The sequence below is a fragment of the Dissoconium aciculare genome, assembly GCF_010015565.1.
Source record: "Dissoconium aciculare CBS 342.82 unplaced genomic scaffold K489scaffold_13, whole genome shotgun sequence".
Taxonomy (NCBI): domain Eukaryota; kingdom Fungi; phylum Ascomycota; class Dothideomycetes; order Mycosphaerellales; family Dissoconiaceae; genus Dissoconium; species Dissoconium aciculare.
Genome location: NW_022984963.1, coordinates 238,255 through 262,358, shown reverse-complemented (window position 1 = coordinate 262,358; position 24,104 = coordinate 238,255). Strand labels below are relative to the sequence as shown.

Below are 24,104 nucleotides of genomic sequence, written 5' to 3'. Positions count from 1 at the left end.
CAGTAGTCTCTGCTCATTCTCTGCTCATTTCGTGCTCCGGACGCGATCATGACCGCCAAACGCGCTAGGGTTGCCGAGGTATGACGTGCATATTCAATCGCGATACGTCATGGGGGGAACTTCCTCAGCGATCACGACAAACTTTTGGAGGGGTTGAGGGCGGCGGACTGAGAGCCCGATCGAAATCACGATCAGGTACATCGTAGATAAATCTAAAGTGATGACGATGAGTCGAAACATATAGTCGTGTGTAGATCCTGTTCGGAGGGTTGTAAATTTTCCGACTGCATATACCCAACACACAAACCTTTCCCATACAGTCAAACCGATCAAAATGGCTGAAGTTCAAGCATCCTCCGCCAACGTCTCCGACAAACCCATTATCCTCGTCCTCGATAAGTTCGACGACAAGGCCCTCTCGACCTTGCGTGAAGAATCTCGAAATTTAGGTCTCTTCCAGCCCAAGGAAGATGACGTCCGTAAAGAAGCCCCCGGCAACTTCGACATCGTCTTCGCTGATGACCCAAAACGGGACTCATACCTCCAAAAGGCCACCCTCCTCCTCGTCCAAAGCACCTCCAACCTCGACGCCAGCGCTATTGAGAAACTCGGCTCCAGCGTGAAATACATCGTCAAGCAAGGCCTCGACGTTGACAACATCGACCTCGCTGCCGCCTCCAGGAGAAACATCCAAGTCTATAACGCGCCCGGCACAAACAGCGCCTCCGTTGCCGAACTCACCATCGGTCTCGCCCTCGACGTCGCCCGACGCATCACCGAAATCGACCGCCACACACGCAAAGGAGGCGAGAAAGCCGCCGCCACAAACTTCGTCGGGAAGAGCCTACACCAAAAGACCATCGGCATTATCGGCATGGGCGCCGTCGGCATCGAAGTCGCGCGGAAATGGGTCGGTTTCACCTCCGGATACGTCATCGGCTTCGACACCGAAGCCGTACCGGAAGCCTGGACGAAGGAAATTCAAGAGGCACAATTCACCCGCAGCAACGACATCGACCAATTATTGAAAGATGCCGATTTCATCTCCATCCATGTCCCTCTGACGGACGCTACGCGGAATCTACTCGATGAGCGAAGACTGGGATTGATCAAGGATGGAGCGATTATTTTGAATACGGCCCAGGCAGGCATCATCGATGAGGCTGCGTTGCAAAAGGCATTGGACTCCGGACGCGTGTTTGGAGCGGGTCTCGACGCGAATTACAGTGAAAAGCTCCTCTCGCACCCCAGAGTTGTCATCACGCCGCATGTCGGCACTGCTACTGAGGAAAACCAGGCGAAGAATGATGTTGTGGCAGTGGATATTGCGGTGTCGTTGATTGAGGGGAGGAGAGAGCAGGTTCCGGCTGCGCTTAATGCTAGAGTTTAGGGAGATGTTGATGTCTATTCGGTTGGTTTCTGAATCTTTGGGAGAATATGCATGGGAAAATGTTGATCCGATGACGATCACATTGAAAGTCGATATTACATTACAAGTGAACTGATTCTATTCAATGACTCGCCTTGTAGTGAACTGCAGCCGGAAGTGTGTGAGGTATGCTGAATCCAAATATCCCGAGCTGTAGTGTCTCTCGGCCTCAACCCAGACGAGATCTTCCGCACTGCACAATTCATACTAAACAAACACTCGCCATGTTTTGCACATCACTCAGACGCCGTCCTTCGTTCGCTTCTGTCATCTCAGCACTCATAGCCTCGCCGGCATTGGCACTGCAAGGTCTGATTCCGTGACCATGAACGGATATAAGCTGTGGTACCTTTGCCTGGTTACTGACAAGCATCAGAATCCGACTGCGAAACTCATGACATTGCACTGCCACTCTCCACATCGTCCTCTTCGAACGTCTCCTCGAGGCGTCTTTTACAACTTCATGTTCTGCTCCTATCGCCATCATGCGTCGCGGAGAAAACATCCCATTCAACCATCGAACGTGTCCGTCGCCTGAGTCTCCTCACCGGCGGCCAGAACATCGCCATCGTCTTCCTCTTGCATCCACCTTCCAACGCACGCTTCACTTCCGCTCGTCTCGAGCATTCACGCAACGTGATCGGCGAGACAAATTCAGAGGCCGGCATACTGGCATACACCAAATTGCAGACAATGCTGTTCGAAGTGCACGATATTCCATATATTCCCGTCCATCCGGTGGAAAAGTTGGATGACTTGCCTACACTACTTGCAAGCCTGCGTAAACCACCCAGGAAGAACCAAACTCCTCATCGATCCGAGTCGAGATCAACGAGCATGACAGCCTTCGAACTATTGAAGTCATGCACCGCGAATCCACCAATGCCGCTACAGACGACTTATTACCTTTCAGATTTATTCATCGATTTCTCAGATCTCGCAAAGGCATGCACAAGTGATGCAGCTTTGATTGTGACGAGTATGAGCGTTGATGATGAAGGATCAACCGAGAACATCGATGATGAAACGCGACGGGCTGATGAGAGGATGACGCGATTGAGAGATCTGGTAGGGCCTGAGGAGTATCGTGATTTGATCGATTTCTGGACGGAGGAGTGGATTGCTGAGTGAAGACGGATACCTTTCGCAAGATATCATGCATTGCTCTGATATGGCTAGACTTCCAAAAGTAGGGTCATAGTTCACAAACTTCTGTAAGAATAGGAGTCACTATTGATGCTGCTTCACGACACAGAAGACGTCCTGGATCAAATAGGCAATCCCACCAGCGATGACGATCCGGCAGCTTTCAGTTGCTTTTCCCCGAGAAAAAAGCGCGCCCCGCCGCGTCTGTTAACAGTCAGACCCTGCAGCAGCGGACACGCGTTTGGGCGCATTCCCTTAATTGACGTGCCTGCGCCCGCCCGCCCGCATTGATCACATATATTTCCTGCCTGCTCCAACTGATATGCGAGCGTGAACAATGGCCGCCGAAGCAACGCCTACGCCTCAACTCGAACACGAGCCACCGAGCCTGCCCAACTCGCCCTTACCCAAGCGAACAAAAGTGCTCCCACAAAATCTCGCCTGTATGATGATTCTGATGATACCCATGGCCACAAGCACCCACCACGAAATCGCAGTAGACTGACAAGCAGCATTGACGCGAAGCCATCCTCAACGAACACGAAGCAACCCCAACACCAGAGACCATCAACCTCCCACCAATGTCGAACGCACAAGACTCCACCGAGGCTCCCTCCCTCCCCTCAATGTCCACCATGTCCTTCGAACCAGCCCCGCCAGCTCTCCAAGTCAAACTCCTCTCCTCCAGCGCAAAGACACCAACCCGCGGCTCCCCTCACGCCGCCGGCTACGACCTCTACGCCGCGAAAGAAGCTACCGTACCGCGCCGAGGCAAGGTCTTGGTGGATTTGGATATCAGCATTGCGGTTCCCGCAGGCACGTATGGGCGCATCGCACCCAGGAGTGGGTTGGCGAGTAAGCATAGCATTGATACTGGCGCGGGAGTCATTGATGCGGATTACCGGGGCCCGGTGAAGGTGTTGCTGTTCAATTTCAGCGATGAGGATTTCGTAGTTGCGGTGGGGGAACGAGTTGCGCAGTTGATTGTGGAGAGGGTGAGTTCTTCATGATTTTGAAGAATTGAACGTGGGAACGCTGCGATTTCTGATATTTCACTTCTTAGATCTACACCCCGGAAATCGTCGTCGTCGAACAACTCGACGAGACGGTCCGCGGCGCTGGCGGATTCGGTTCAACTGGAGGGTTTGGCGGCACTCTGCCCAGCTTGTCCAGTCTTCCTCCTACCATCTAGACGCTACACTGCGGAGCTCTGGACTAGAATGGCCTTAGATGAGGTCTATGCGGAAAAGCATGACGAATTGGGATATGATGGCAAGCCCGTGACGATCGATGGATGGAAGACGGTTATGGTGGAGTTTCGTCTTTGCTCAACATCATGGGCTCCAAGGAAAGATCAGTGTGTGATATGCATGGTCAATGCGCGTTAGGATGTTTCGACCATCATTTCTGGGTAAAAATAGAGCAGTGTTGAAATACCCTTTCATCATTAACACTGAGAACCTCACACGTTACACCCAACCCTATTCACACCTGCATCGCGCCAATATTTAGCCATATACCGTCGACGTCGCGAAACCTGATCCAAAGCTCACAGTGTCAACAATGATCATGTTCTCGCCCGAACAGAGAATTCGGCTGCAGTGGAGATATTCGGTATTTGCATTTCATATAAGCATTATGAGCAGGACATGCATCATGTTTTAACCCAAAGGAGTGATATTCCGCGTCACTGTCGAGCCCTGAAGCCCTGAAACCCATGACCAGTCAAATGTACGGAGGCGCAGTACCACAGCCCATGATCATGAGTCACTCAAATACGAAGGCTGACAGTGTTCAAACCACCGCTCTGAGTCAAATGGCAGCAGACACGCATTGGCTGGTTGTAGCGAAGTATGTCATGATGGAGATATAAATATAGGAACAGATAAGGGGCGCTCCACCGAGATTGAAGAAAATAATCAAGACAAAGACACGGCTTCTCTCCGTAGCAGCGGGAACTTCTCATCAGGATGGAGCGCCTCAAGAAATTAGATCGATCAAAGCAACACCGGCAGCGCCTCGAACACGCCGCCTCAACCCGCGACCTCCAAGCAAAGCCTGCCCCTCCGCCGCCTCCACCTCTCCCAATTCCGTGTGAGCCTCCAGAGCCGATCTCTCCACCGTACGAATACCGTTGTTGGTGGCCCGAGCCCGAGCGGCACGAGTCCGAGCTTGCCCAGCAAGCCTGGAGGTCCGTACGAATAGGCAGCGTATGGAGCGAGACGGTCTGGGCTGCGCGGGCGCGCGCACATGTCCGTCGACGACTGAGGATTTTGACTGCCTGGGGTTGTAACAGTGATCATCCTCGCAAGGGTCGCCGCGCGTCGGTTGGTACTGAGGGGACTAGTCTGAGGCATGAGGTCGCCGTGGAGATCAGCGGCCTGACGGGCAAGGAATTATGCAGGTACGGGAACGCGTGGCGGGGACTGGAGTATGTGGATGAGTGTTGTGCTGAGGGAATGATGGCGATGACGCTCCTGGATTACACGAATACCGCGGGAAAGGTCTTTTCGATTTCGATGGAACCCGCTCAGAACGACCATGACAATGTCGGAGAATCAGCCGAGCAGCCACGGTTCGGCCAGCAGGCTTTCTCCCGCGCCGCACTCCAGCGGAAAATCGAAACTCTCCGTCTTGATCGTCCGTTCGTCAATCAAATCCAGTTTGCCCGTCAAAGCTGGCGCGTTGAATGGCTTTCGGAACATAGCCCATTTGACTGGTTAGAAACCTTCCCTCCACCACGACCAGAAGAGGACTTCGGTGGATCAAGCAAAGAGGAATTGGAAGCCAACGCGCGAAGCGCACAATTACAAAGGACTCGCTGCGTCATGTTGACCCACGCCCTGGATGAAATCGGCGGCGAAGCCGGATTACAGAAACTCTTGAAAATCATGCGGAAACGAATACGTCGGTCGGATGGCTTGGGTGTCAAACTCATGGTCGCCCAGCGCTATGCGAGTGCGGAGGATTTCACGGGGATATCGATGTCGCCGGAGCAGATTACGCGTTTTGTGGTGAATCGGGGTTGGCGCAAGGAGAGGGAGGAATGGGTTCATGCGAAGGTGGGTTCGGGGACGTTTCATGCTGTTGCGTTGAATGAGTGGGGGGAGCAGGTGATTTCTGAGAGGTTGAAGGAAGAGGAGGCCGAGGTTGACGGGGAGCATGTATGGACGGCGGTCTTTGTGTTGGATATTGGTGGTGATTGACATCCCTGTAATCACCTCGGCTGCCTCGAAATTTCATAATTTAGATATCAATGTCACAATGACGGACTTCTTCCTCTGTGAAGACGAGTGGTCAAAAATTGCGTATCAAGCAGCCCCTTGGGCTGACAGGGACTATGACCACGTCGAGATCGCAAATAAAAGGGAGGCCAAAGGCACACCAACACCACTCTGATGGTTCGTAAGACACACGCGGAGCCTTTCTCGCGTTGCCTCATATATCATCTGTTTGCAGACTCGAGCGTTGTTGGCAGCCTGGCAGACTTCAGTGCCTCTCGCACAAGATTGATGAGCATCACGTCACTTCCTAATATGATTTATCAGCAATAGTTCAGGGTTATCAGAGCTGAGGTGCATACCTATAGCCCCCACGATGCTACAGGCTGCAGTGACCTGGCGATCTCCGCGTGAAAGCTCGTTTTGCGATTGGACTTGCAATGTTCGTCAACCAATGGCATATGTATGTCACAATATAGGATTTTGACTCACATGGAACGAACAGCTGAGGCATCTGCAAGATTCGCGCGAAGTTCTTGGTTCCCATGATTCCGGAGCTGGTTACAAGTCAGTCTTTACTTGTCAAGCAAGCGAGCTAGATATCATACTTAGTGAAAATGGTGTCAGGTATCGTTGACAATGGGGCATAGGGCATGACGATGATTGCGTTGGATAAGGGGTCGCTGCCCATGGTCACGATGTGTTTGTCGAACCATTTGATGAGCACGTCGATCAGAGCCAGGGCCTCATCCTGCTCGTTCGCCGATATGATTTGTGCATCTTCGCTGAGATTTGTCAGTACACTTCACAGGGATTAGCTTGAGTTTGACTCACTAGTATCCCCTTCGGAATTGCTCTTGATATAAGGTCCGTTGTTCGTGATCTGGGTGTTTGTCGTGGGCATGGTAATGACTATAGCGCAAAGACGATGTCGTACTCTGACCTTCGTCAGTAAACGACCCAGATATGAAAGTTGATCCGCAAAGACCTACATCCTCCGCATATTCTCTCAGAGATTTGCCATGCGCTTCTTTTGGCCGGGTCTCATCCCATTCCGCGGCGAAGCTAATAGCAGTCCTCTCAACGCCAAGGAACTTTTCAAGAATTGTCACGAAATTTTCTGTTGCCTTTTGGGTAGCCGGATCATGTTTCGGGAAGAAATCGGTAGGAAACAGGATTTTTCTCGGAAACCGTGAGCTGTCTTCGAATTGCAAGACCGTTTTCGATATGTACTGCAATTTCGACAGATCACTGCTGGCTATATTAATGGTATCAAAAGCGCTATGTTCCGTCGTTAGTGAGAGGTGAGGCTGAGAACACTTCTACTAACTTACAAGGCGAGAGGGAAGATACCCGTCATTGATGTTGCAGCCCATGATGATTGGAGGGCAAAAGCATCATGAGACCATCCCATGGAGTTGGGGTCGCCGGTAGCTTGAAGATAGATTATGATTAGCCAAATCGATACAGAATTTTCAATTAAAGTTATGAACTCACTATCAACATCAAAGGCAACATCTAGCCAGGGGTAGCTTGCGATAGATTTGGCTACGCCAGCGCCATCCACGGGTGAGAACACATCAGAAAGTTGGAACCTGTCTCCTGTGAACGATTGCTCTTCATTTTCGAATGCTTTGCGGTGATCCATCGAAACAATCGAAGCGGTTATGCCAACGATTATTGCACCGTGAGCGACCAGCTTTTTGACAAAGTCGGAGTGCGTCCTTGGAGTCAGGGATATATGATTCTCATCGCTGGCTTTGAAGTCCATCTTGATGCCTGCGACGGCAAATTTCTGGTCCAGTACTACGCGTACGCCAGCGAGAGGTTTGGATACTGTCTTTCTATGATAGAGACGACTAGGGACCGCAATTTGTCTCGATTCGTTGCCTTTATTGGTGAAGTCTAGGCTCCAACATCTGCAACCAAATGTGAGTTTGTCGTAGACAGAATATTTTGATACGGATTCACTCACGTGAATGTTCCATCTACTTCATCCCGCTGGAATATTACAGCAGAGGCATTATTGTCAGCAGGGTATAAACGCCAGGCTTGATAAATGTGACTTCCGATCAGAAAGTACGGGCCCGGTGGCAATGCTGCGTTTGTAGGGACATAGCTGACAGAGAGCATGTCTTGCAAAACCTCGAGAGTAAGGACGTCATTGCTGCCACAACTGGTATTGTTCTCTGAAGCCGATGTAACCTGCAAGATCAGCTGGTCGCCAAATGCATCCTGATAGACATCGTCATTGAGCCGGAACTGTTCGAGCAGCTCGCGAACTGCTTGCTGCGAAGTTGCCGCCTCGGCTGGAATGATCGCAGCTGGTGTGATGCATGATTCTTGTAACCGGCTGCGTGGAACTGCATTTGTTGCTAATTGTCCCTTTGGATGTGTTAGCAGCTGGCTTGCGTCGAACACAAAGAGCACTGACAACGATTCGCGGATGCACGAAATATCTGACCCCATTTACAATCGTGGTGAGCGGCTGGTCTTTCGACATCATGACGGCGAAGGTTTTGAAGGAATCTTCGAGCATGGCTTCAAAGCATGCCGGATCGGCTCTGAATATGATATGTACCGCTGCGAGGAATGTGGCGGTGCATTTTGGACCATTGTTTACATGGGCGTCTCGGTTGGAGAAATTGTGTTGGCCTCTTGCGAACCATGCTGCCTTTTCTGAAACTTGCTGTCATATCCGATCACAAGGCGCTTGCCCGGTGAGAGAGCAAAATTCATCATTGCAGGATCGCAAGATCATGGACCATGGACGGGCGGTAAGCCCGTAGACGACTCTGAACAATTTACACCGCCACGGAACATTTCTTATTACTACTGCAGGTATTGATTGCCGCTCATTTATTGCAATATCGGATATACGTGCAGTTCCACCTTGTAAACCTTGTAAGCTAGAGTGGTGAACGTTCCTGGTGGCGCGTAAAGTTGTGATGTCTGATTGTGGGCCACACTTCAAGCCACCCGCGGTTCTCAGGCTTTCGAGAGGAGGAAGCTACATGTACATCTCATTGATTTTGACATTCGATAATATCACATGGCGATACATAATTGGTCTGTCCCTACGAAAATCTTTCGTCGTACTCTAGGCGGAATTTCGTCATCCGGTTAAGTGCCATACGTGATCAACCGGCGTGCGCGTCTAGCGGGTGTCCACGAAACCATCAAGGTCAAGGACAAACTACTTGGAAAAGCGGTTCTCCAATTCAGATGGCGTTCGAACATCACTCCTGACAACAACTCCGTCAATTCACCATCTGCATGACTTTCATATATGACAAGATTCCTGGTATTTCCTGCTGTAGCGGAAGACTCTCATCACGCTCCATTCTTCTGATCGGCGCCCTGGAACTCACCACACCAGCTGGGTCGGTTTCTGGTAAAGATTTCCTGCACCGGCTTGCCATTCTTCTCCCAGTAACCGCGATCATCGAGGGTTCCGGCCTTGACGTTGTACACACCTGGCATGGCGTCGATGGAGCACCCCATAATGGTGCCGCAGTTGTCACACAGGTCATAAGAGATGTTCTTGCCCGACTCGCCTTTGCGCACGAATGGCTTTGAGATACCGCTGAGCTGCTTGAACTGCGCAGGATCATTCACGGTCAGCATGCGACGGTCTTGCTACATGTTCCTCGCCGCTGATCTGAGCTTCGCTCCCATGAGAAGTCGACGTACCTCGTCTTCCTTCACGATGACATTGTAGCTGCCATTTGGACCTGCAGTCTTCTGGCACGGAATGCAATGGCAGATGAGCTACTCCATGACATGATTAGGAATGTCTTGGTGTCATCGTCAAAAATTTGTCCCTCATACCACGGCTTCGGGCGCGCCCTCTGACAATTCGTAGGTGAAGTCACCGCATACGCAACTTCCTTTCAACATGATGATGGGCTTCTCGTCGGACTTAACTTTGTTTAACTTTCGTGACTTGACAATATTGATCTATGTTTCCACTGAGTCCTTCGATGTGCAAGCGAAACATGCACCCCGCTATGGTCGCTCCCGTCCATTTTCTACACGCATTTATCCGCCACCAATCGACTGGGCATGACGTAAAGAATGTGTTGCCAGATGAGATCTAATTAACCATTGCGCCCGCAGCGTCCAAGTAAATGGCAGCCTGACTATTCAGTCAGACCGTACCGGTGTCAACGATGAAATCAATAAAATCTCCGTATTCCTTGAGTTCCAATAGAACTCAGACTCGGTGATCTGAACACAAAACTGCCAGTCTATCTTGGAGGCCACGGGTAAGTTCGTCGAGCGTGACCAGTCCGGCACGACTTCGGCAGGGCCCATTAGGCGACTCAGCGGCCTTCGCCGCGCCCTGCCCTCAACATCTGGGCACACCTGGGCAGTGCTGTACTTCAGAATTAACTTCCAGCTCGAATAGTCCAGGTCGACAGATATTCTCATGTTGATGGTAACATGAACATCCCAGATCACATAACAGTTTCATTTCTCGAATCAGGCCTTACCCGTCGGAGCACGGCGATGTGCTGTTCTGACCGACGCTTGCGATCATTAATGCGTCAAAAGACATTCTTGGAAGGATTTTTGGGTGTCGGATCTAACAACCCTATTCCTGGCCAGACACAGGAATCCCGCTAAATCGGACGATGTCATTGCGGATAAAAAGAAAGCAGACGCTGGCGCCGTCAGGCACGAACGCTACTAGCTGGCGATCCGCGAGTTCGTGACGTTCGATCAACTCATGAACGTCTGCTTCGTACGCGATCAGCCCCGTCGCCTACTCTCCAATGACGTAGAGATTACAATCAAAACGTTCGCCCTTCGAGATAAATACTAAAAGTTTTAGTCTGTCACTACATTTTCATGTCTCGACTCTTCAAGCTGTGCATACTCCTCTTCCAGTATGGTTGAGATAATTTACGTCATTGGGTGGGGACCTGAGACGTTCACTCGTGAAACCATAGAGCACGAGCGAATATTACGGCCATCTCAAAATGAAACTTATCGCTCGCCGGTCGAGCCAGAAGACTGTGGATATGAAGTCAATTGAACTCTCGACCCTCCGTGAACAGAATGTCGCCCGCCGCAGAAGACCACGGTGAATCTATCAACTTGCCTGAGGCCACTCTACAACAGCTAATACAAGATGCTTCGGCACAACACGCCGACAAAATTGCGCTCATCTGCAAGCATCAGCCTGCAGGCCTATTCAACTTGCCATCACAAGGATCCGATTGCCTACGATGGACGCATCGACAATTGTTCCAAGCGGCGAAGTCTTTTGCTGCTGGTCTTTCCGCCGCTGGGTTGACCAAAGGCATGCGGATTGCAGCCTTCTTGCATAACGGAGCAGAATTTGCCGTGGTTCTGTACGCGGCTGCACTGATGGGATGTGTCTTCGTTCCCATTAATGCTGCATATGCCTCAAAGCCGGACGATGTCCAGTTCCTTCTAGGACTCGCTGAGCCGAACGCCGTCGTGGCCTGGAACCAGGACATGGCTGAAGCTCTTTCTCCCAACCTGCCGGCGAATGCATCTATCAAGATTCTATGCAGCGGCCATGCCGAGGATTGGCAGCCCATAAAAGAAGTATTTCGGGATGCTTCTGATTTCGATCTTCCTTCCAGCATGAGCTTGGACGACTTGGCTATCGTCATCTTTACCAGTGGCACGACGTCTCGGCCCAAGGGAGTGAAGCATCTCCAACGAACCATTGGAGCCGGAATCCGAGCAGCAATACAAATACTCGCATTGGACTCTTCGCGAAGCTTTTGCAATAATCTCCCTCCATTTCACATCTTCAGCGTTGAGTACTCGCTGAACTTTTGGTGCTGCGGCGGCACCGTCTGCTTTCCTGCGCCGACCTTCGAGCCCGGACTAGCCCTGCATGCTATCCACGAAGAGAAATTGACCAATCTTGCGGGCGTCCCCACGAGTATGGCCGCGTTATGTGCTCATCCTTCGCTCGCTGAAAAGGATTGCTCAAGCCTAATGCACGTTTTGGTGAGCTCCACCATGATCCTCCCAGGAATTATTAAATCAATCAGCGAAAGCCTGAAGGTCCAAAATATATCGGTTTCCTTCGGAATGAGCGAATCGGTGCCAATTACAGGCACACCATATCGGGACCTTCCCATAAAACTGGAGGGCGACATGGTGACCACTGGAAAGGCAGCGCCGGGTGTTCGAGTCCGCATCTGCGACCCTGAACACAAAGATAGAGTCCTATCACGAGGTATTGCTGGTGAGCTTTGTATGAGCGGGCCCATGCTTTGCGCAGGTTACCTCGGCGATGTAAAGGGCGACTTTTTCGAAGCCGACGGCCAGAGATGGCTAGCCACAGGCGATCAAGCGAAGATGGGCGGTGATGGTTGGATATTCGTGCTCGGGAGATACAAGGACATAATCATTCGTGGTGGAGAAAATATTGCGCCAGCGACTATTGAGACAGTTCTGGAAACCATCCCCGGAGTACAGACGGCGCAAGTCGTCGGAGTTCCGGATCCGATTGCTACAGAAGTGCCGTTTGCGATCATCAAACCCGCCGGCGATGCATCGCTGGATACGAGTGCGGCTCATCACATCATCAAAGAGAAACTTGGCGTTCAGTATCTTCCGGCAACGACCGTGAATATCTCGGATTTGGAGATTGATGACTTCCCGCGGACAGCTTCCGGGAAAGTGCAGAAGGAAAAACTTCGAGAGTTGGCAAAGGCGTACACCGAGGCACGGGATGAGAATGAGCAGTGCTCAGGAGAAGAAGCAAGGTCCGCCACTGTAAAGCAAATCTGGTCCGATTTGTTGGGCGTGTCAAAGAACAAGCTGCCCACGACGACTCCAATGGATCAAGTTGCGGACAGCATCACGATCATGCGCTTTGCCAGTAAGGTACGACAGATGCTAGGCCGAGACGTTACCATGAAAGAGCTAGCCGAAAATAATACGATCGACGCTCAAGTGGAATTATTGAAGCCCCAGGTTCAAATCGCCGCTCGCAGTGAGATAACAACACCACGACATGGTCCGCCACAGACCTCAGACATGACTCATACCCTCGGTAATGATGAGAGAGCACACCAGACCCGAGTTGCATTCGAACATGACACAGCCGGCATGGGCTTGTCGTGGGACGAAGACGTTGAGGATATCATCCCGATCTGGGACTTTGGCCAGGTTCTCGCCCGCCGAATCCGAAATCAGTCATGGAATCATCGTCACGTATTTGTGACGACCGACGCCGATATCCACAGCCTCCGAGCAGCTTTAGAGGAAGTCTTGCCACGGCATCCTATGTTAAGATCTGTGTCACTAGAAGAGCCCTCCGTCTTTGCCATCATTCGTCCTTCTGCTAAATGGTTCGCAAAAGCTATTACTGAAGTGAATCCCGTGGAAACGGTCGACGATCTCAAGAGATTGTACCTCAACGATCCTATGCTTGACTTCGCCGCGCGTCCTGGTCCGTTATTTCGAGCTTTATTGGCTCCGATAGAAGGCACCAATCGATGTGGTCTCGTGTACCAACTCCAGCATTCATGCTTCGACGGTCTCTCGATTCCAAATATGATTGAAGACCTTCGAACTGCATTGAAGCAAGATGCCAAAAAGGAGTATCCTTTGCGCACACCCTACAAGCCGTTCGCTGATGCGCTCTTCTTGCAACGGGGTTCTGCATCGGCTTCTGCTGATTGTGATTACCATGTTCGGCGCTTGAAAGGACTCTCGAAGCTGGAGTCATCTTTCTGGCCGCGTCAGCGCGCTCCAGAGTGGTTCAAAGGCTGTTCCGCGGACACTGACATCAAACGCGCGCCCATTGATGGTGAGAAGGCCATCGGGGTCGACGGGATCACGAAGCGCGTCGATTTGCCCGGATTGCCTGCACTACGTCAAAGCCACGGTGCCACAGCCCCTGTCGTGCTCAAGACCGCATTAGCTCTGCTGAACGTCACATACACCGGCCAATCTCAGGCGATCTTCACTAACTACCAGGCTGCACGAGACTGGCCTTTCCTCAGTCCGTGGATTGCCGAGCATCTCCCAAACGCAATGGACGTAAACGGACCCACGCTGGAAGCCGTACTGAACAAAATTCCCTTGAGGAGAGATGAGACGATACTGGAAACGATACATCGCATCAACGACGAACAGCAACTTCTCACCCGCCACGCTCATGCCCCTCTCTTCGAGATCCAGAAACGTTTGCGGGAAGACGGGAAGGATCTCATTGACATTATACGTCGCCAGATTTACAACTGGTTGCCAAGAATGCAAGGCGGCAGTGCGAGCGAGACAGCGGACTCCTCGCTGCAACGTATCCATATCCAATCGCGGAGTGATGTGGGATTACTTTGGAACTGTGGCTTAGTCGACGAACATACCATTCAGGTCAATGCGAGCTATGATGATGCCCAATTGAGCGTTTCAGAAGTCGAGGAGGCGCTGGATCTGCTGTTTATCATCTTGAGGAAGATTACGGATCCGGAGCATCTTGATGATAGTATTGGAAGCGTTCTTACAGATGTGCCGACTCCCAAGACTTCTTGGTGAGGGGTCATCTTACATAGTGCTGTGGATTGGTTGACGAGGCTAGAATCATGTCGCTTCTACCTGCGTAGCCCTACATGGTCGAAACGTGAAATGGGCTAGACAATCCTTGAAGCGTATGATCCCAAGGGGTGCGGACGTGTTCACAGCTTGACGAAATTTGCCGCCCGTTGCAAGATCATATCCTTTCTATCAAACAGAAGACCTACAACAAAATGCCGCCTTGGATAATTTTATTGACTTGGGCAAGTGCGTGAAAAGTACTCTACACAACGATGACACGATGATGACACGATGATGATATAATGGACCATTGACGCGCGAGGAAGTTCCGGAGACGCGCTGGTCCTGAGGTGGCCCGCGCAGACGCCACGGGCCTTTCCGCGACTTGTGACATCACCGGAGACAAGTTCACGTCGCAAATGAAAGGAATCGCGATTGATCTACCTAGGCAGCCATTGAAGGCTAAGCTGCAGTGGAGATCATCGGACAATCCAATGATGATACAACTATAAAGGAGACATAAGCGCTAGAACGGAACTAAGTCACCCGAAAGCAATCGCGGTTCGGGCTACCATAGATTGTCCTTCGCACGGTCGATTGTCTAACCAGCGATGCAGAGACAGTACGTCATTTCACTCAGCAGATATGTTCCATTGGGCACAAACGGCGCACGTTGCGTTACCATGTCCATGCAGAAGCACGCGTGGAGCACACTCGAGACGTCAGGGAAATAGCATCACAGTCAAAAGAAGCTCGATGAACTTCTGAATAAACTTTGAAAACACGATGTCTGTCGCCGACGACAAGGCGAAGACTCCGGCACAGCCTTTCACGGAATGGAGCGGCCCTCGAGACCCGGCCAACCCGTTGAACTGGTCCAGCAGAAGGAAGATATTCCAGACGCTTATGGTTTCTTTGATCGCCTTGGTATCTACATTGGCTTCATCTATCATCACACCAGGCTTTGGTGATATCCAAAATGACTTCAATGTCTCTACCGAAGTCGCTTTGCTTCCATTCGTCTTCTACACATTGGGCCTCTCTATAGGTCCGCTGCTGTCGGGTCCGTTGAGTGAGAGTTATGGAAGACGGAATGTTTATGCCTCTGCTACGCCTATACTTGCTGCGTTCCTGCTCGGAGCTGGGTTCTCACAAAGCATCGCCGCTTTAATCGTCTGTCGATTCCTTGCTGGCGTTGCAGGTGCTCCCGGGCTGACCATTGGCGGAGCGACGCTGAGCGACGTCTGGCGGAAGGAGGAAAGGGCATTGCCATGGACGGTGTATGTGACGACTCCATTTCTTGGACCGGCCTTAGGGTATGTTTTCATCACTCTACATTCCTCGCTCGTGCTCAGGCCATGGCGAGAGGTACTAAGTGAAGTACTCCTCAACTAATTTTGACCTTCATGACGTAGACCGTTGATAGGTGGATATGTCGCGACTACCATCGGATGGCGCTGGACGCAATGGATTGTGGTCATCGTTGCAGCAGTGATCTCGATCGCTATTTTCTTCATGCGGGAAACTCATAAGCCCACGATCCTGAGAAGACAAATGAAGCAATCGAGGCGCCACGAGTCCTCTCCAGATCAATGCGCATCATCACCATCATCACAGCGGCAGGAGCGCTCTGTCATGTTCCGAGAATTCATCACCAGGATCCTGCTCCGGCCCATCCACATGGCATGCGTGGAGCCTGTCGTCGGCTTCTTCACTTTATACATTGCGATCAATTTCGGCATGGTCTATGGTAAGTTACGATCATCTTCGCAGATAGGCAACGGGTAGTCCGGATTGTTCGTTCAGACCAAGCTGACCAAAGCCTCTAGCCTTTTTCGCTGCATTCCCCTTCGTATTCGCCAACGCATATGACTTCGGCCCGCGAGCCACCGGCTTGATGTTCCTCGGTCTCGTTGGCGGCTGCCTAGTCGGAGGCCTTATCATGGCCATTTACAGCCGCATCCTCCTACCCCGGGAGATCGCACGGTCCCGCAAATCCTCTATCAACACCGACGGCGATGCCCACTCCGACACCAACAGCTACCATGCTAAGCTGACCGCACCCGAAGCCCGTCTCTACCTCGCCATGTTAGGCGCACCACTCCTACCAATCGCGCTGTTCTGGTTCGGCTGGACGGTAGAATACCGCGTCCACTGGATCAGCGCGGTATTAGCCGAGGCGATTTTCGCCTGTGGCAATCTCCTGATTTTCATGTCCGCGACGTTATACATCATAGATTTCTATGGGCCAAAGTACGGGGCCAGCGCGAATGCTGTGAATGGTTTCGTGCGATATTTGCTGGCGAGTGCGTTTCCGCTTTTTATCGTGCAGATGTATGGGGGCCTGGGAGTGTGTTGGGCGTCGAGTTTGCTGGGTTTCGTGAGTGTTGTTACGATGTTCATTCCCTGGGTCTTGTATTATTTGGGACCAAGATTGAGGGAGAGGAGTGTTTATATGTAGAGGTTCGAAGCTAGATGCGGACGATGGGAGACGCAGAAATTTGAAGTATAGATCCTTATGAATTGCATTCAGCTGTATTGACTTCTGTAAGCTTTTTGTACATGGTGACTCCGGCGAAATGAGCATGCTCCAATTCGTTTTCATCTTGACTTGGTTGCGAGTGTCAGTATGCTAGATCGCTCAAGACACAAACGGAAGCGTGACGATACGAAACATGATACCGAAAAGATGAAGCGGAGTGGAGTCAACAAGTGCCCAGGTGATGAACGAACGATGCTTGGCCGAAAAAGTGCAAGTAATCTCTGCAATCTTATACCGTCGACGACAACTAAGGCATATACACCTCGAATTTCTGAAGCTACAATCGTCGCGAAAGATGATATGCATTCTTCCCGTATATTTTTCGTGATTCGTCGTACGTTGTCCTCAAAGCATTATCACACCAATGATCTCGATGCTCCGATGGCTATCCGGTCCTCATCTGAGCCCTTTTCTTCCAATGAGATGAAGGCTTGCCCGACGTGTCGCGGTTCTCTGCGTAACATCGCTCGATATGGTCGGGTTGTGCGCCGGGCGATGCTCGATGCAAGCGTGAAGAAGCTTACAGCATGGGCTCGACAGACGCATCAAGACCTAGCCAATAAACTATTGGTTCAACAAGACTCGCTTATGCGCAGTCGTGACGAAGAAAAGATCTTCTCCCAAGACATCGACTTGAGAGGCTCTCCTGAGAAGCAGATACGTTACATCCGATCATTGAAGCCATTGTCACGATATCGCCAGATCTTGACATTGCGTCAAGAGATCTTCCGTTTCCTGGAAAAGGTCCACGAAGATGAAATGCCGTATCATCGAGTTCGTGACTTGGTTGAAACGTCTCGCCGAGCCAACATGGATCGCCAAGTATCGCCTTTCGTTGTCGACAATAATGTCTTCCAACTTGGCGCGAATCTACAAGCTTCTACCCTGTTCATTCGTTGTGACCTGATACTCTTCGCCGACGTGATCGCATTACATAACCATGCAAGCATTGCTGTTCAGCCATCAAACCTGGTCGTCGACTTCACGGATAATATGGCCTCATGCGAGGTCCTCATCGCCGCAGCTCTCAGGACTACTAACATCCGCCAGCAAGTCGAAGGACATATCTTCTGGGCCCACTTTGCTACTTTGACACGCGGTGCCTTCAACTACCTCACCGAGCAAAACTCACCGGAGCGGATTCAGCAGCATGAGCAAATTACTGCCTTAGCAATCCAACACCTACAGACGGCAGAGGAAATCAGCAAGAAGTTTCCCGGTCCGACTAATGGCCTCATCGAGGAAATCAATGACATCCGCCGCATGCTGGGCGAGGGAACATCAACGAGAGAGATGCGCATGATCGTCACCGCCATGGCGAAGGAGTTCAACGGCACGGGTCATTGGTACCGTTGTGAGAACGGCCATCCTTTTACCATCGGCGAGTGTGGTCTGCCAATGCAGCTGGCGAGGTGCCCGGCGTGCAATGCGGGCATCGGTGGTCGATCTCATCGCGCGGTCGATGGAGTGACTCATGCAGCAGATATTGAGCAACAGTTTGGAGACTTGCATTTGTGAAATTGAGAACGCGATTTCGCCATTGTGGCGTGCTTGATAATCGTCTTTTGTCGAGATGATGTTTACTCTCCGCCTGGAAAGAGCAACGATGCACCAATGTAATGATTGATATTTCGCGGATGCTTGAACACTGATCTTCATAGTCTCAGCTTCCATTTCCCATACATGATACTTCTTCCAGTAGTAAATCCCATTTGGCCCGCAATAACGTTGTCGTCGCATCTGTCAGAGCGCGTCATAGCAATTTCGCCGAACGCTGCAACGCTGCGCGTCAATGAGCAAAGTCTTGTAGATCTCTTCTCTTCAGGTGTACGAAACACGGCGATATTCGGGAATATCTGCCAGATCCCACAATTTTACCGATAATGAAATTGCCTCATCCGGCCCGTCGTGGTCTTCGATTTTTCAAAGACGAATTTGCTCAGCCGGGCGACTTAATGGCTAATAAATTACACGTCCATCGTTCTGTGGGACTTTGGCTTCACCTTGAGTATCCATCACGGATGCATGCCCTCGCCTTTGAACTTATTCTGCCAGATGGGTTGATCTTGAAAGAATGAAGGCATGGAAAACGCAAGACAAGACCAGGAACACAGCAGCATAAGGAGGTTGCGAACATGGCATCCACAGGTTCCCCCGCAATTTCACCGTCAGCGCAACTCACACGGCTGATGAGCGGCACAGTGTCAGCTGCGACCAGAATTCACAACACGACATGTACAGGACCGATTTGATCATGTTCCATCTCCCGTAGCACGCTGCGAACTTGCGTACATGGAAAAGCCGGTGCGCAAACGGCGGCGACCGGCAGTAGCATGCATCGAATGTCGACGGCGCAAAATCAAGTGCGACCGTACGCTTCCTTGTAGATCGTGTGTGATCGGATCTTCACCGTGTGTCTACGATGGCTTCTCGACTATCGCAAACGCGTCTACTCCGCCAAGCTCTGGATGGGCCGATCCTGGTGTGCTGTATGATGGCGGCTCCGAGGTGCCCGAATATACTCAAATCCGCAGTGAATTCTTGACCTCTGGAGCTCGAGCTGATCACAACTCATCCGCTTCTGCCGACGGCTTCACTTCGAGCTTACCGCATGCTCCATATATCGCCACTCTGACCGGTCCTAGTCTCGGAGATGTTCAAACTTTGACAAAGTCTACTTTCGCTCGGACGAAACATATAACGCCGAATCATTGGAAGTATGCGATATTAAAGGTAGCGAGAGGACGAGCCAGGATCTTAAAGCGCTTTTCCTGCACGATACTAATGAGATGCAGACATCCTCTTTCACTGCGAGTTTAAGTGTGCTGGAGGGTGACCCTCAACTTTCTGAATTATTGAACAAATGCCGCGAGCTCTCTGGAAATATCAAATTGCGAAGGTCTGTGCAGAGAAGAAGCGGCGCTGGGATTCCTGCCAGAATCACATGCGATAGGCTGGTTAAACTATTCTTCGACACGTTCGGTTCAGTCTTCAGGGTTCTACATGAGCCTACCTTTCAAAGCGAGTATGAGTCGTACTGGAACGATTCTAATTTTAAGAAGAAAACATTCCATCAGAAGTTGCTACTGGTTCTGGCCATTGGGACTTGCTTCTATTATGATGACGAGAAGCAAGACTGCTCTCTACGCTCGCTCGCGTCTGCTTGGATCTTCCAGGCCCAGCAGTGGCTCGTGTCAGTCTTCGAAATGGGCGAACCAGACATGGACATGATCCAGATCTCGTGCCTTCTTTTGCTCGCTCGCCAAGTGGACAGGTCAGGAAGCGAGCTTGTCTGGATCTCTGCTGATTTGCCATTGAGGATTGCTATCAGTGAAGGGTATCATTTGGAGCCTAGCAAGCATTTTCCTGCGATAGCCCCATTTGAGGCAGAAATGCGACGAAGATTATGGGCCACAATCCTCGAGCTCTCTCTTCAATCTAGCCTTGACGCAGGCATGCTTCCGCCTGTCTCAAGTAATGCTTGGGACTGCCATGCACCATCCAATGTGGACGATTGTGACATGCGCGAAGTTATGGACGATTCCATTTCAGCTCAAGCATCTCAGCGATTCACGCAAAGCTCCACACAGATCATGCTTTTGGATACTTTGCGCGTGAGACTCAACATTCTTCACTCCCTCACGACTCCAGGCAAAATAATGGACCACCAAGAAGCGATAATGCTGGACTCCGAGCTTGAGGAGAAAGTTCTTTCGCACCTAGTACTGATAAGATCTGCTTTGAAAATTTCGTCTCCAGCTGACGCGAGTCGAATCGGATTCCAGTCACGACTAATAGACAGCCTCAATCGACGGTTTCTGCTTGCGCTGCATAGTCCGTTCTCTTCACTTTCCGGGACTGGTACAGTGTGGACTTTGTCGCGACACAAAGTGATCGAATCCTCTCTTCGGATACTCGCGTGTCCACATGCAACAAACAAATCTTCTCCTTTGCCGCCGGAATTCGATCATCTCGAGCGATTGCGGATTTTTGGAGGCGGTATGTTTAAGAACACTACAGTGCATGCGCTGGCTTTATTGTATTCTGAGCTCGAGGGAAGACATGACGAACAATTTACCCAAGGTTCGAACAGCCTGCCTCGCTCTCAAGCCCTCTTGATGATCCAGGCACATATGGAGATAATGCGTCGTCAGAAAGCCGCTGGAGACACAGATACCGAAACATACACGAGGTTCCTCTGTGGATTCGCACAGATCCGAGCGCTCGACTCTTCATCAGATCACTTGCGAGAGGTGACTCGACAGTGTCTAGAATTATGTCATACAGTTCTCGATACCGAGCTCAATGCGACAAGCGATGTCGATAATCTTCAAGGTTGATCTGCGTGCGGCGTGTGCATATTCGACTTCAAACTCCAGTCCCTAGATTCCACTAGCATCACCAAGAGTCATTCCAATACCGGTCAACAAGAGGCACGCTCCGCGCAAGCAAATTTCCATGAAGCATCCAATATCCTCCCGCAGAGTATTGTATCAAGACATGACAATTGTCATATAACCAACTACCATGGTCGTTGCACCGACTACCATCCACCCAGTTCTGTGAATGAACCTTCTGTTGAAACCTCTTGCCGTGTCCCAAGTCAAGTGGCGGACACCATTGATGCAGTGAAGCGCCAAAGGCCAAGCGACAACGAATTTGAGAGCAGCCTGTGCCACTACAGGCAAGGAAGCGATGGAAGCAGCAATTGCCGTCGACGAGAGATCCCAACCCACATATGGTGAAGCAAGATATGCGACGCTGAAGATATAAAATGATCCAGCATATGTGACTCCAGTGATGCGCATCAAGGATGACATAACAGAGCCTATCTGCCATTTGTAGATGGCTAGGTGGGGGGACACTGGACGTTGAGCACGACGAGCGGCCAGGCGGGCTTGAGACTGTTCGAAAGTGAGTACCTCAATGCTGGTATTGTCACTTCTCATCCTGTTGTGAGAACCATCAGCGTCAAGACGTCAAGTCGATAGTATGAACGATGCACACCTGAGCTGCGTTGCGCCATGCTCCACGATTCCGGATGGACAGACATGATGTCTCGATGCTGCTCCGGCGTACCGCAAACAGGCGAAACTCGCTTGAAGAAACTATCAGTATCATCTTGAGTGTACCACGCAGCGGTGTACATGCATTGCCAGCTTTCAACAGAAGTTCTGGGATGGTGACTTACTCGTTTTGTGTGGAACAGCCAACAACCTAAGATGAAACAACGGAAGCTTCATGGTCCATAAGATGTTTCAATCGATGATCTCACTGCTTGGTTGTCAAATGTGAAAAACGGACAAGGACAAAGCAACACATGAGCATCGAGGGCGAAGACATGTTCATGGACCTTCACTGTGAGCACGAATTTCCCGAGACTAACGTGGTTATCTCCGTACTAGCGCGAAGTTCATCCACACAACTTTCCTTGTGCACTAAGCGCATTGGGCCTGGAATTCGTCAAAGAACCTACCTCTTGCACAAGAATTGCACCCATAAAGCGATAGCGACTTGGCGTCTCGCTGTGAAGATACCTATCGATGACCGCAAATTTCATGGTAGCGAACATTCGTTTCGTTGGAATGGCCATCGTCGCTTGTTGGTAAATTGCGCATGGCGCCAACGCATTTCCTACTGCAAGTTCGCGACATACTGGAGATCGTGATCTGTTCACGGTTCGGTTGTGCATGCATTTCTGGCCTTTCAACGGATCTATGGGCATCACCGGACTGTTGCATTCGAATGATGAGCGAAACAAAACGAAACAAAACATACAGCACGAGGGATTCCCACGTGGTCACCCACCGTAGTACTAATCTCGCGGTCAGCCATTTAAATATGGGAGAGCGGACGGGATCCCTTGCTTTTAGCTGCCTATGACCGTATGTGGCAAACTTCAACACTTTACTGAATATATTCGTTTGTCTCAATTGTAGGCAAGATTGAATTTCTCCTTCCTAGACGTTGAAGCTCAATGATTTCTACTACTCGCGTTCCTTTCATTTTGGCATATGTTGCCCATCTTTTTACCATTCCTTTCTGCCATCAATCTCGCGACGTTGCCACCGCACCGATAGTTGCTGCTATGGCTTCTCAATGGATCCGAACAGCGCGTTTGTTCTATCGTGCCCGAAGCTGTCTTGCAGCTTCAAAACTGCCTGTTGGTAATCCGGTGCATCGCCAGGTTGATCGAATCTCCAAGTAGAGATAAGCCAAATGAGGTAATAAGCGAATTCCCAATTCTCAGGTTGAAAATATGCGTTCTTCACAACATAATCGCAATCCCACCAGAGCGCATCCGTTTCATCGTTGTTTATGTCGATAGCTCGCACTTCAATGCCAGGTAAATGCCTGCACAGGACTCTAGATGATATAAAGTCGATGTCGTCTAGAGATATGTCGTCGCTGGCATGTATGTCTGCGTAATCTATACCTAAGAGCTCAAAGTGATCATAGCCCAGAGCTAGTCGTCGAATTGCCAGGTATGACTTGCAGACGGATGTAGCATCCTCATCAGGACATTGGTGTGAGATACGTCGATTGTGGCTGATGTTACTCGCCTTGAAAGCGGCAAGCAACTTCGCATAGCGCGCACTAATTGCGTCACAATGTCTCGCTGTAGTTGTGATCGAAGTAAGCGATCTACGGACCTGGACGTTGAGCTCTTCGTATTCCGGAGCTTTTGTGGCGGGGTTTTGGTGCTGTACGTCATGCTCCTGTCTGGCGAAGACGACAGCATCTTTGAGTTCCGGAATCGTCAGACCGGTCAATCTGGAGACGATGTCTGTGGTATGTTGAAACCAAATATGCCGAATTCGCCTGCAAGTAGAGACGAGATTGCACAGTGATGAGGCGTCAATACAGTCATGCGCGATCTGCAGCAGAATCTCCGTAGGAAGAACCGCAAAGGCGGCTGACATCCAGAGGTGGCCACAAGCAAGTCCGGCTTGCTTGACTTGCTTGACTTGATCCAAATGCGGTTAGTCACCAAGTCAAGTCGGCCAGGTTTTTATGAGTAATCAAGTCAAGCCGTAGATTGAGACTTGCTTGACTTGCTTGACATAGGTCTTGGCATAGATCTAGATTGTACATGTCGCGTACACTATGGCGAGAGTCACTCATCCGTATAGATTAGGGTCTCAGCGTGACCCTCCAGCTGCAACCCAAACCCTTATTTTCCCCTGCGGATACTGCCGGCGTCCAGACAGCCAATCAAAAGCTAGTAACC

At 50.7% G+C, this 24,104-nt stretch overlaps 12 protein-coding genes across 12 annotated transcripts; 8 read left to right on the top strand and 4 right to left on the bottom strand.

Moving 5' to 3' along the window:
• Positions 1 to 224: 224 nt before the first annotated feature.
• On the top strand, positions 225 to 1,525 carry K489DRAFT_383685 (uncharacterized protein). The gene has a single exon (XM_033605672.1). It carries the CDS (start codon positions 335 to 337, stop codon positions 1,388 to 1,390), a length of 1,056 nt encoding a protein of 351 aa, XP_033456502.1. The 5' UTR covers positions 225 to 334; the 3' UTR covers positions 1,391 to 1,525.
• Positions 1,526 to 2,912: 1,387 nt separating this feature from the next.
• K489DRAFT_412784 (dUTP diphosphatase) lies at positions 2,913 to 3,767 on the top strand (the record flags this gene model as incomplete). The annotated part of the gene is made up of 3 exons (XM_033607968.1): positions 2,913 to 3,018; positions 3,101 to 3,570; positions 3,639 to 3,767. 3 exons carry the CDS (start codon positions 2,913 to 2,915, stop codon positions 3,765 to 3,767), a joined length of 705 nt encoding a protein of 234 aa, XP_033456501.1.
• Positions 3,768 to 4,419: 652 nt separating this feature from the next.
• K489DRAFT_67078 (uncharacterized protein) lies at positions 4,420 to 5,900 on the top strand. Its single transcript, XM_033608824.1, has one exon. It carries the CDS (start codon positions 4,546 to 4,548, stop codon positions 5,779 to 5,781), a length of 1,236 nt encoding a protein of 411 aa, XP_033456500.1. The 5' UTR covers positions 4,420 to 4,545; the 3' UTR covers positions 5,782 to 5,900.
• Positions 5,901 to 8,677, bottom strand: K489DRAFT_67077 (uncharacterized protein). Its single transcript, XM_033608823.1, has 10 exons — positions 8,261 to 8,677; positions 7,772 to 8,181; positions 7,294 to 7,715; positions 7,131 to 7,230; positions 6,789 to 7,077; positions 6,631 to 6,734; positions 6,405 to 6,581; positions 6,289 to 6,353; positions 6,159 to 6,230; positions 5,901 to 6,106 (listed from the first exon to the last, which is right to left on the bottom strand). Exons 1-10 carry the CDS (start codon positions 8,333 to 8,335, stop codon positions 6,021 to 6,023), a joined length of 1,800 nt encoding a protein of 599 aa, XP_033456499.1. The 5' UTR covers positions 8,336 to 8,677; the 3' UTR covers positions 5,901 to 6,020.
• A 173-nt stretch (positions 8,678 to 8,850) lies between these two features.
• Positions 8,851 to 9,982, bottom strand: K489DRAFT_383680 (uncharacterized protein). Its single transcript, XM_033605671.1, has 3 exons — positions 9,628 to 9,982; positions 9,490 to 9,567; positions 8,851 to 9,396 (listed from the first exon to the last, which is right to left on the bottom strand). Exons 1-3 carry the CDS (start codon positions 9,694 to 9,696, stop codon positions 9,130 to 9,132), a joined length of 414 nt encoding a protein of 137 aa, XP_033456498.1. The 5' UTR covers positions 9,697 to 9,982; the 3' UTR covers positions 8,851 to 9,129.
• A 661-nt stretch (positions 9,983 to 10,643) lies between these two features.
• Positions 10,644 to 14,724, top strand: K489DRAFT_67023 (acetyl-CoA synthetase-like protein). Its single transcript, XM_033608822.1, has one exon. It carries the CDS (start codon positions 10,861 to 10,863, stop codon positions 14,329 to 14,331), a length of 3,471 nt encoding a protein of 1,156 aa, XP_033456497.1. The 5' UTR covers positions 10,644 to 10,860; the 3' UTR covers positions 14,332 to 14,724.
• Positions 14,725 to 15,117: 393 nt separating this feature from the next.
• On the top strand, positions 15,118 to 16,792 carry K489DRAFT_325827 (major facilitator superfamily transporter; the record flags this gene model as incomplete). The annotated part of the gene is made up of 3 exons (XM_033601854.1): positions 15,118 to 15,647; positions 15,747 to 16,081; positions 16,161 to 16,792. The coding sequence occupies 3 exons, from the start codon at positions 15,118 to 15,120 to the stop codon at positions 16,790 to 16,792; spliced, it is 1,497 nt and encodes a 498-aa protein (XP_033456496.1).
• A 919-nt stretch (positions 16,793 to 17,711) lies between these two features.
• On the top strand, positions 17,712 to 18,607 carry K489DRAFT_383678 (uncharacterized protein). Its single transcript, XM_033605670.1, has one exon. It carries the CDS (start codon positions 17,867 to 17,869, stop codon positions 18,389 to 18,391), a length of 525 nt encoding a protein of 174 aa, XP_033456495.1. The 5' UTR covers positions 17,712 to 17,866; the 3' UTR covers positions 18,392 to 18,607.
• Positions 18,608 to 19,165: 558 nt separating this feature from the next.
• Positions 19,166 to 21,213, top strand: K489DRAFT_325338 (uncharacterized protein; the record flags this gene model as incomplete). Its single annotated transcript, XM_033601826.1, has 2 exons — positions 19,166 to 19,511; positions 19,547 to 21,213. 2 exons carry the CDS (start codon positions 19,166 to 19,168, stop codon positions 21,211 to 21,213), a joined length of 2,013 nt encoding a protein of 670 aa, XP_033456494.1.
• Positions 21,214 to 21,375: 162 nt separating this feature from the next.
• Positions 21,376 to 21,765, bottom strand: K489DRAFT_303011 (cytochrome b subunit of succinate dehydrogenase; the record flags this gene model as incomplete). Its single annotated transcript, XM_033600469.1, has 1 exon — positions 21,376 to 21,765. A coding segment is annotated over one exon (390 nt), but the record flags the coding sequence as incomplete, so codon positions are not given.
• A 625-nt stretch (positions 21,766 to 22,390) lies between these two features.
• On the top strand, positions 22,391 to 22,858 carry K489DRAFT_66948 (uncharacterized protein). Its single transcript, XM_033608821.1, has one exon. The coding sequence runs from the start codon at positions 22,490 to 22,492 to the stop codon at positions 22,754 to 22,756; it is 267 nt and encodes an 88-aa protein (XP_033456492.1). The 5' UTR covers positions 22,391 to 22,489; the 3' UTR covers positions 22,757 to 22,858.
• Positions 22,805 to 23,888, bottom strand: K489DRAFT_66941 (uncharacterized protein). The gene has a single exon (XM_033608820.1). The coding sequence runs from the start codon at positions 23,794 to 23,796 to the stop codon at positions 22,960 to 22,962; it is 837 nt and encodes a 278-aa protein (XP_033456491.1). The 5' UTR covers positions 23,797 to 23,888; the 3' UTR covers positions 22,805 to 22,959.
• Positions 23,889 to 24,104: the final 216 nt, after the last annotated feature.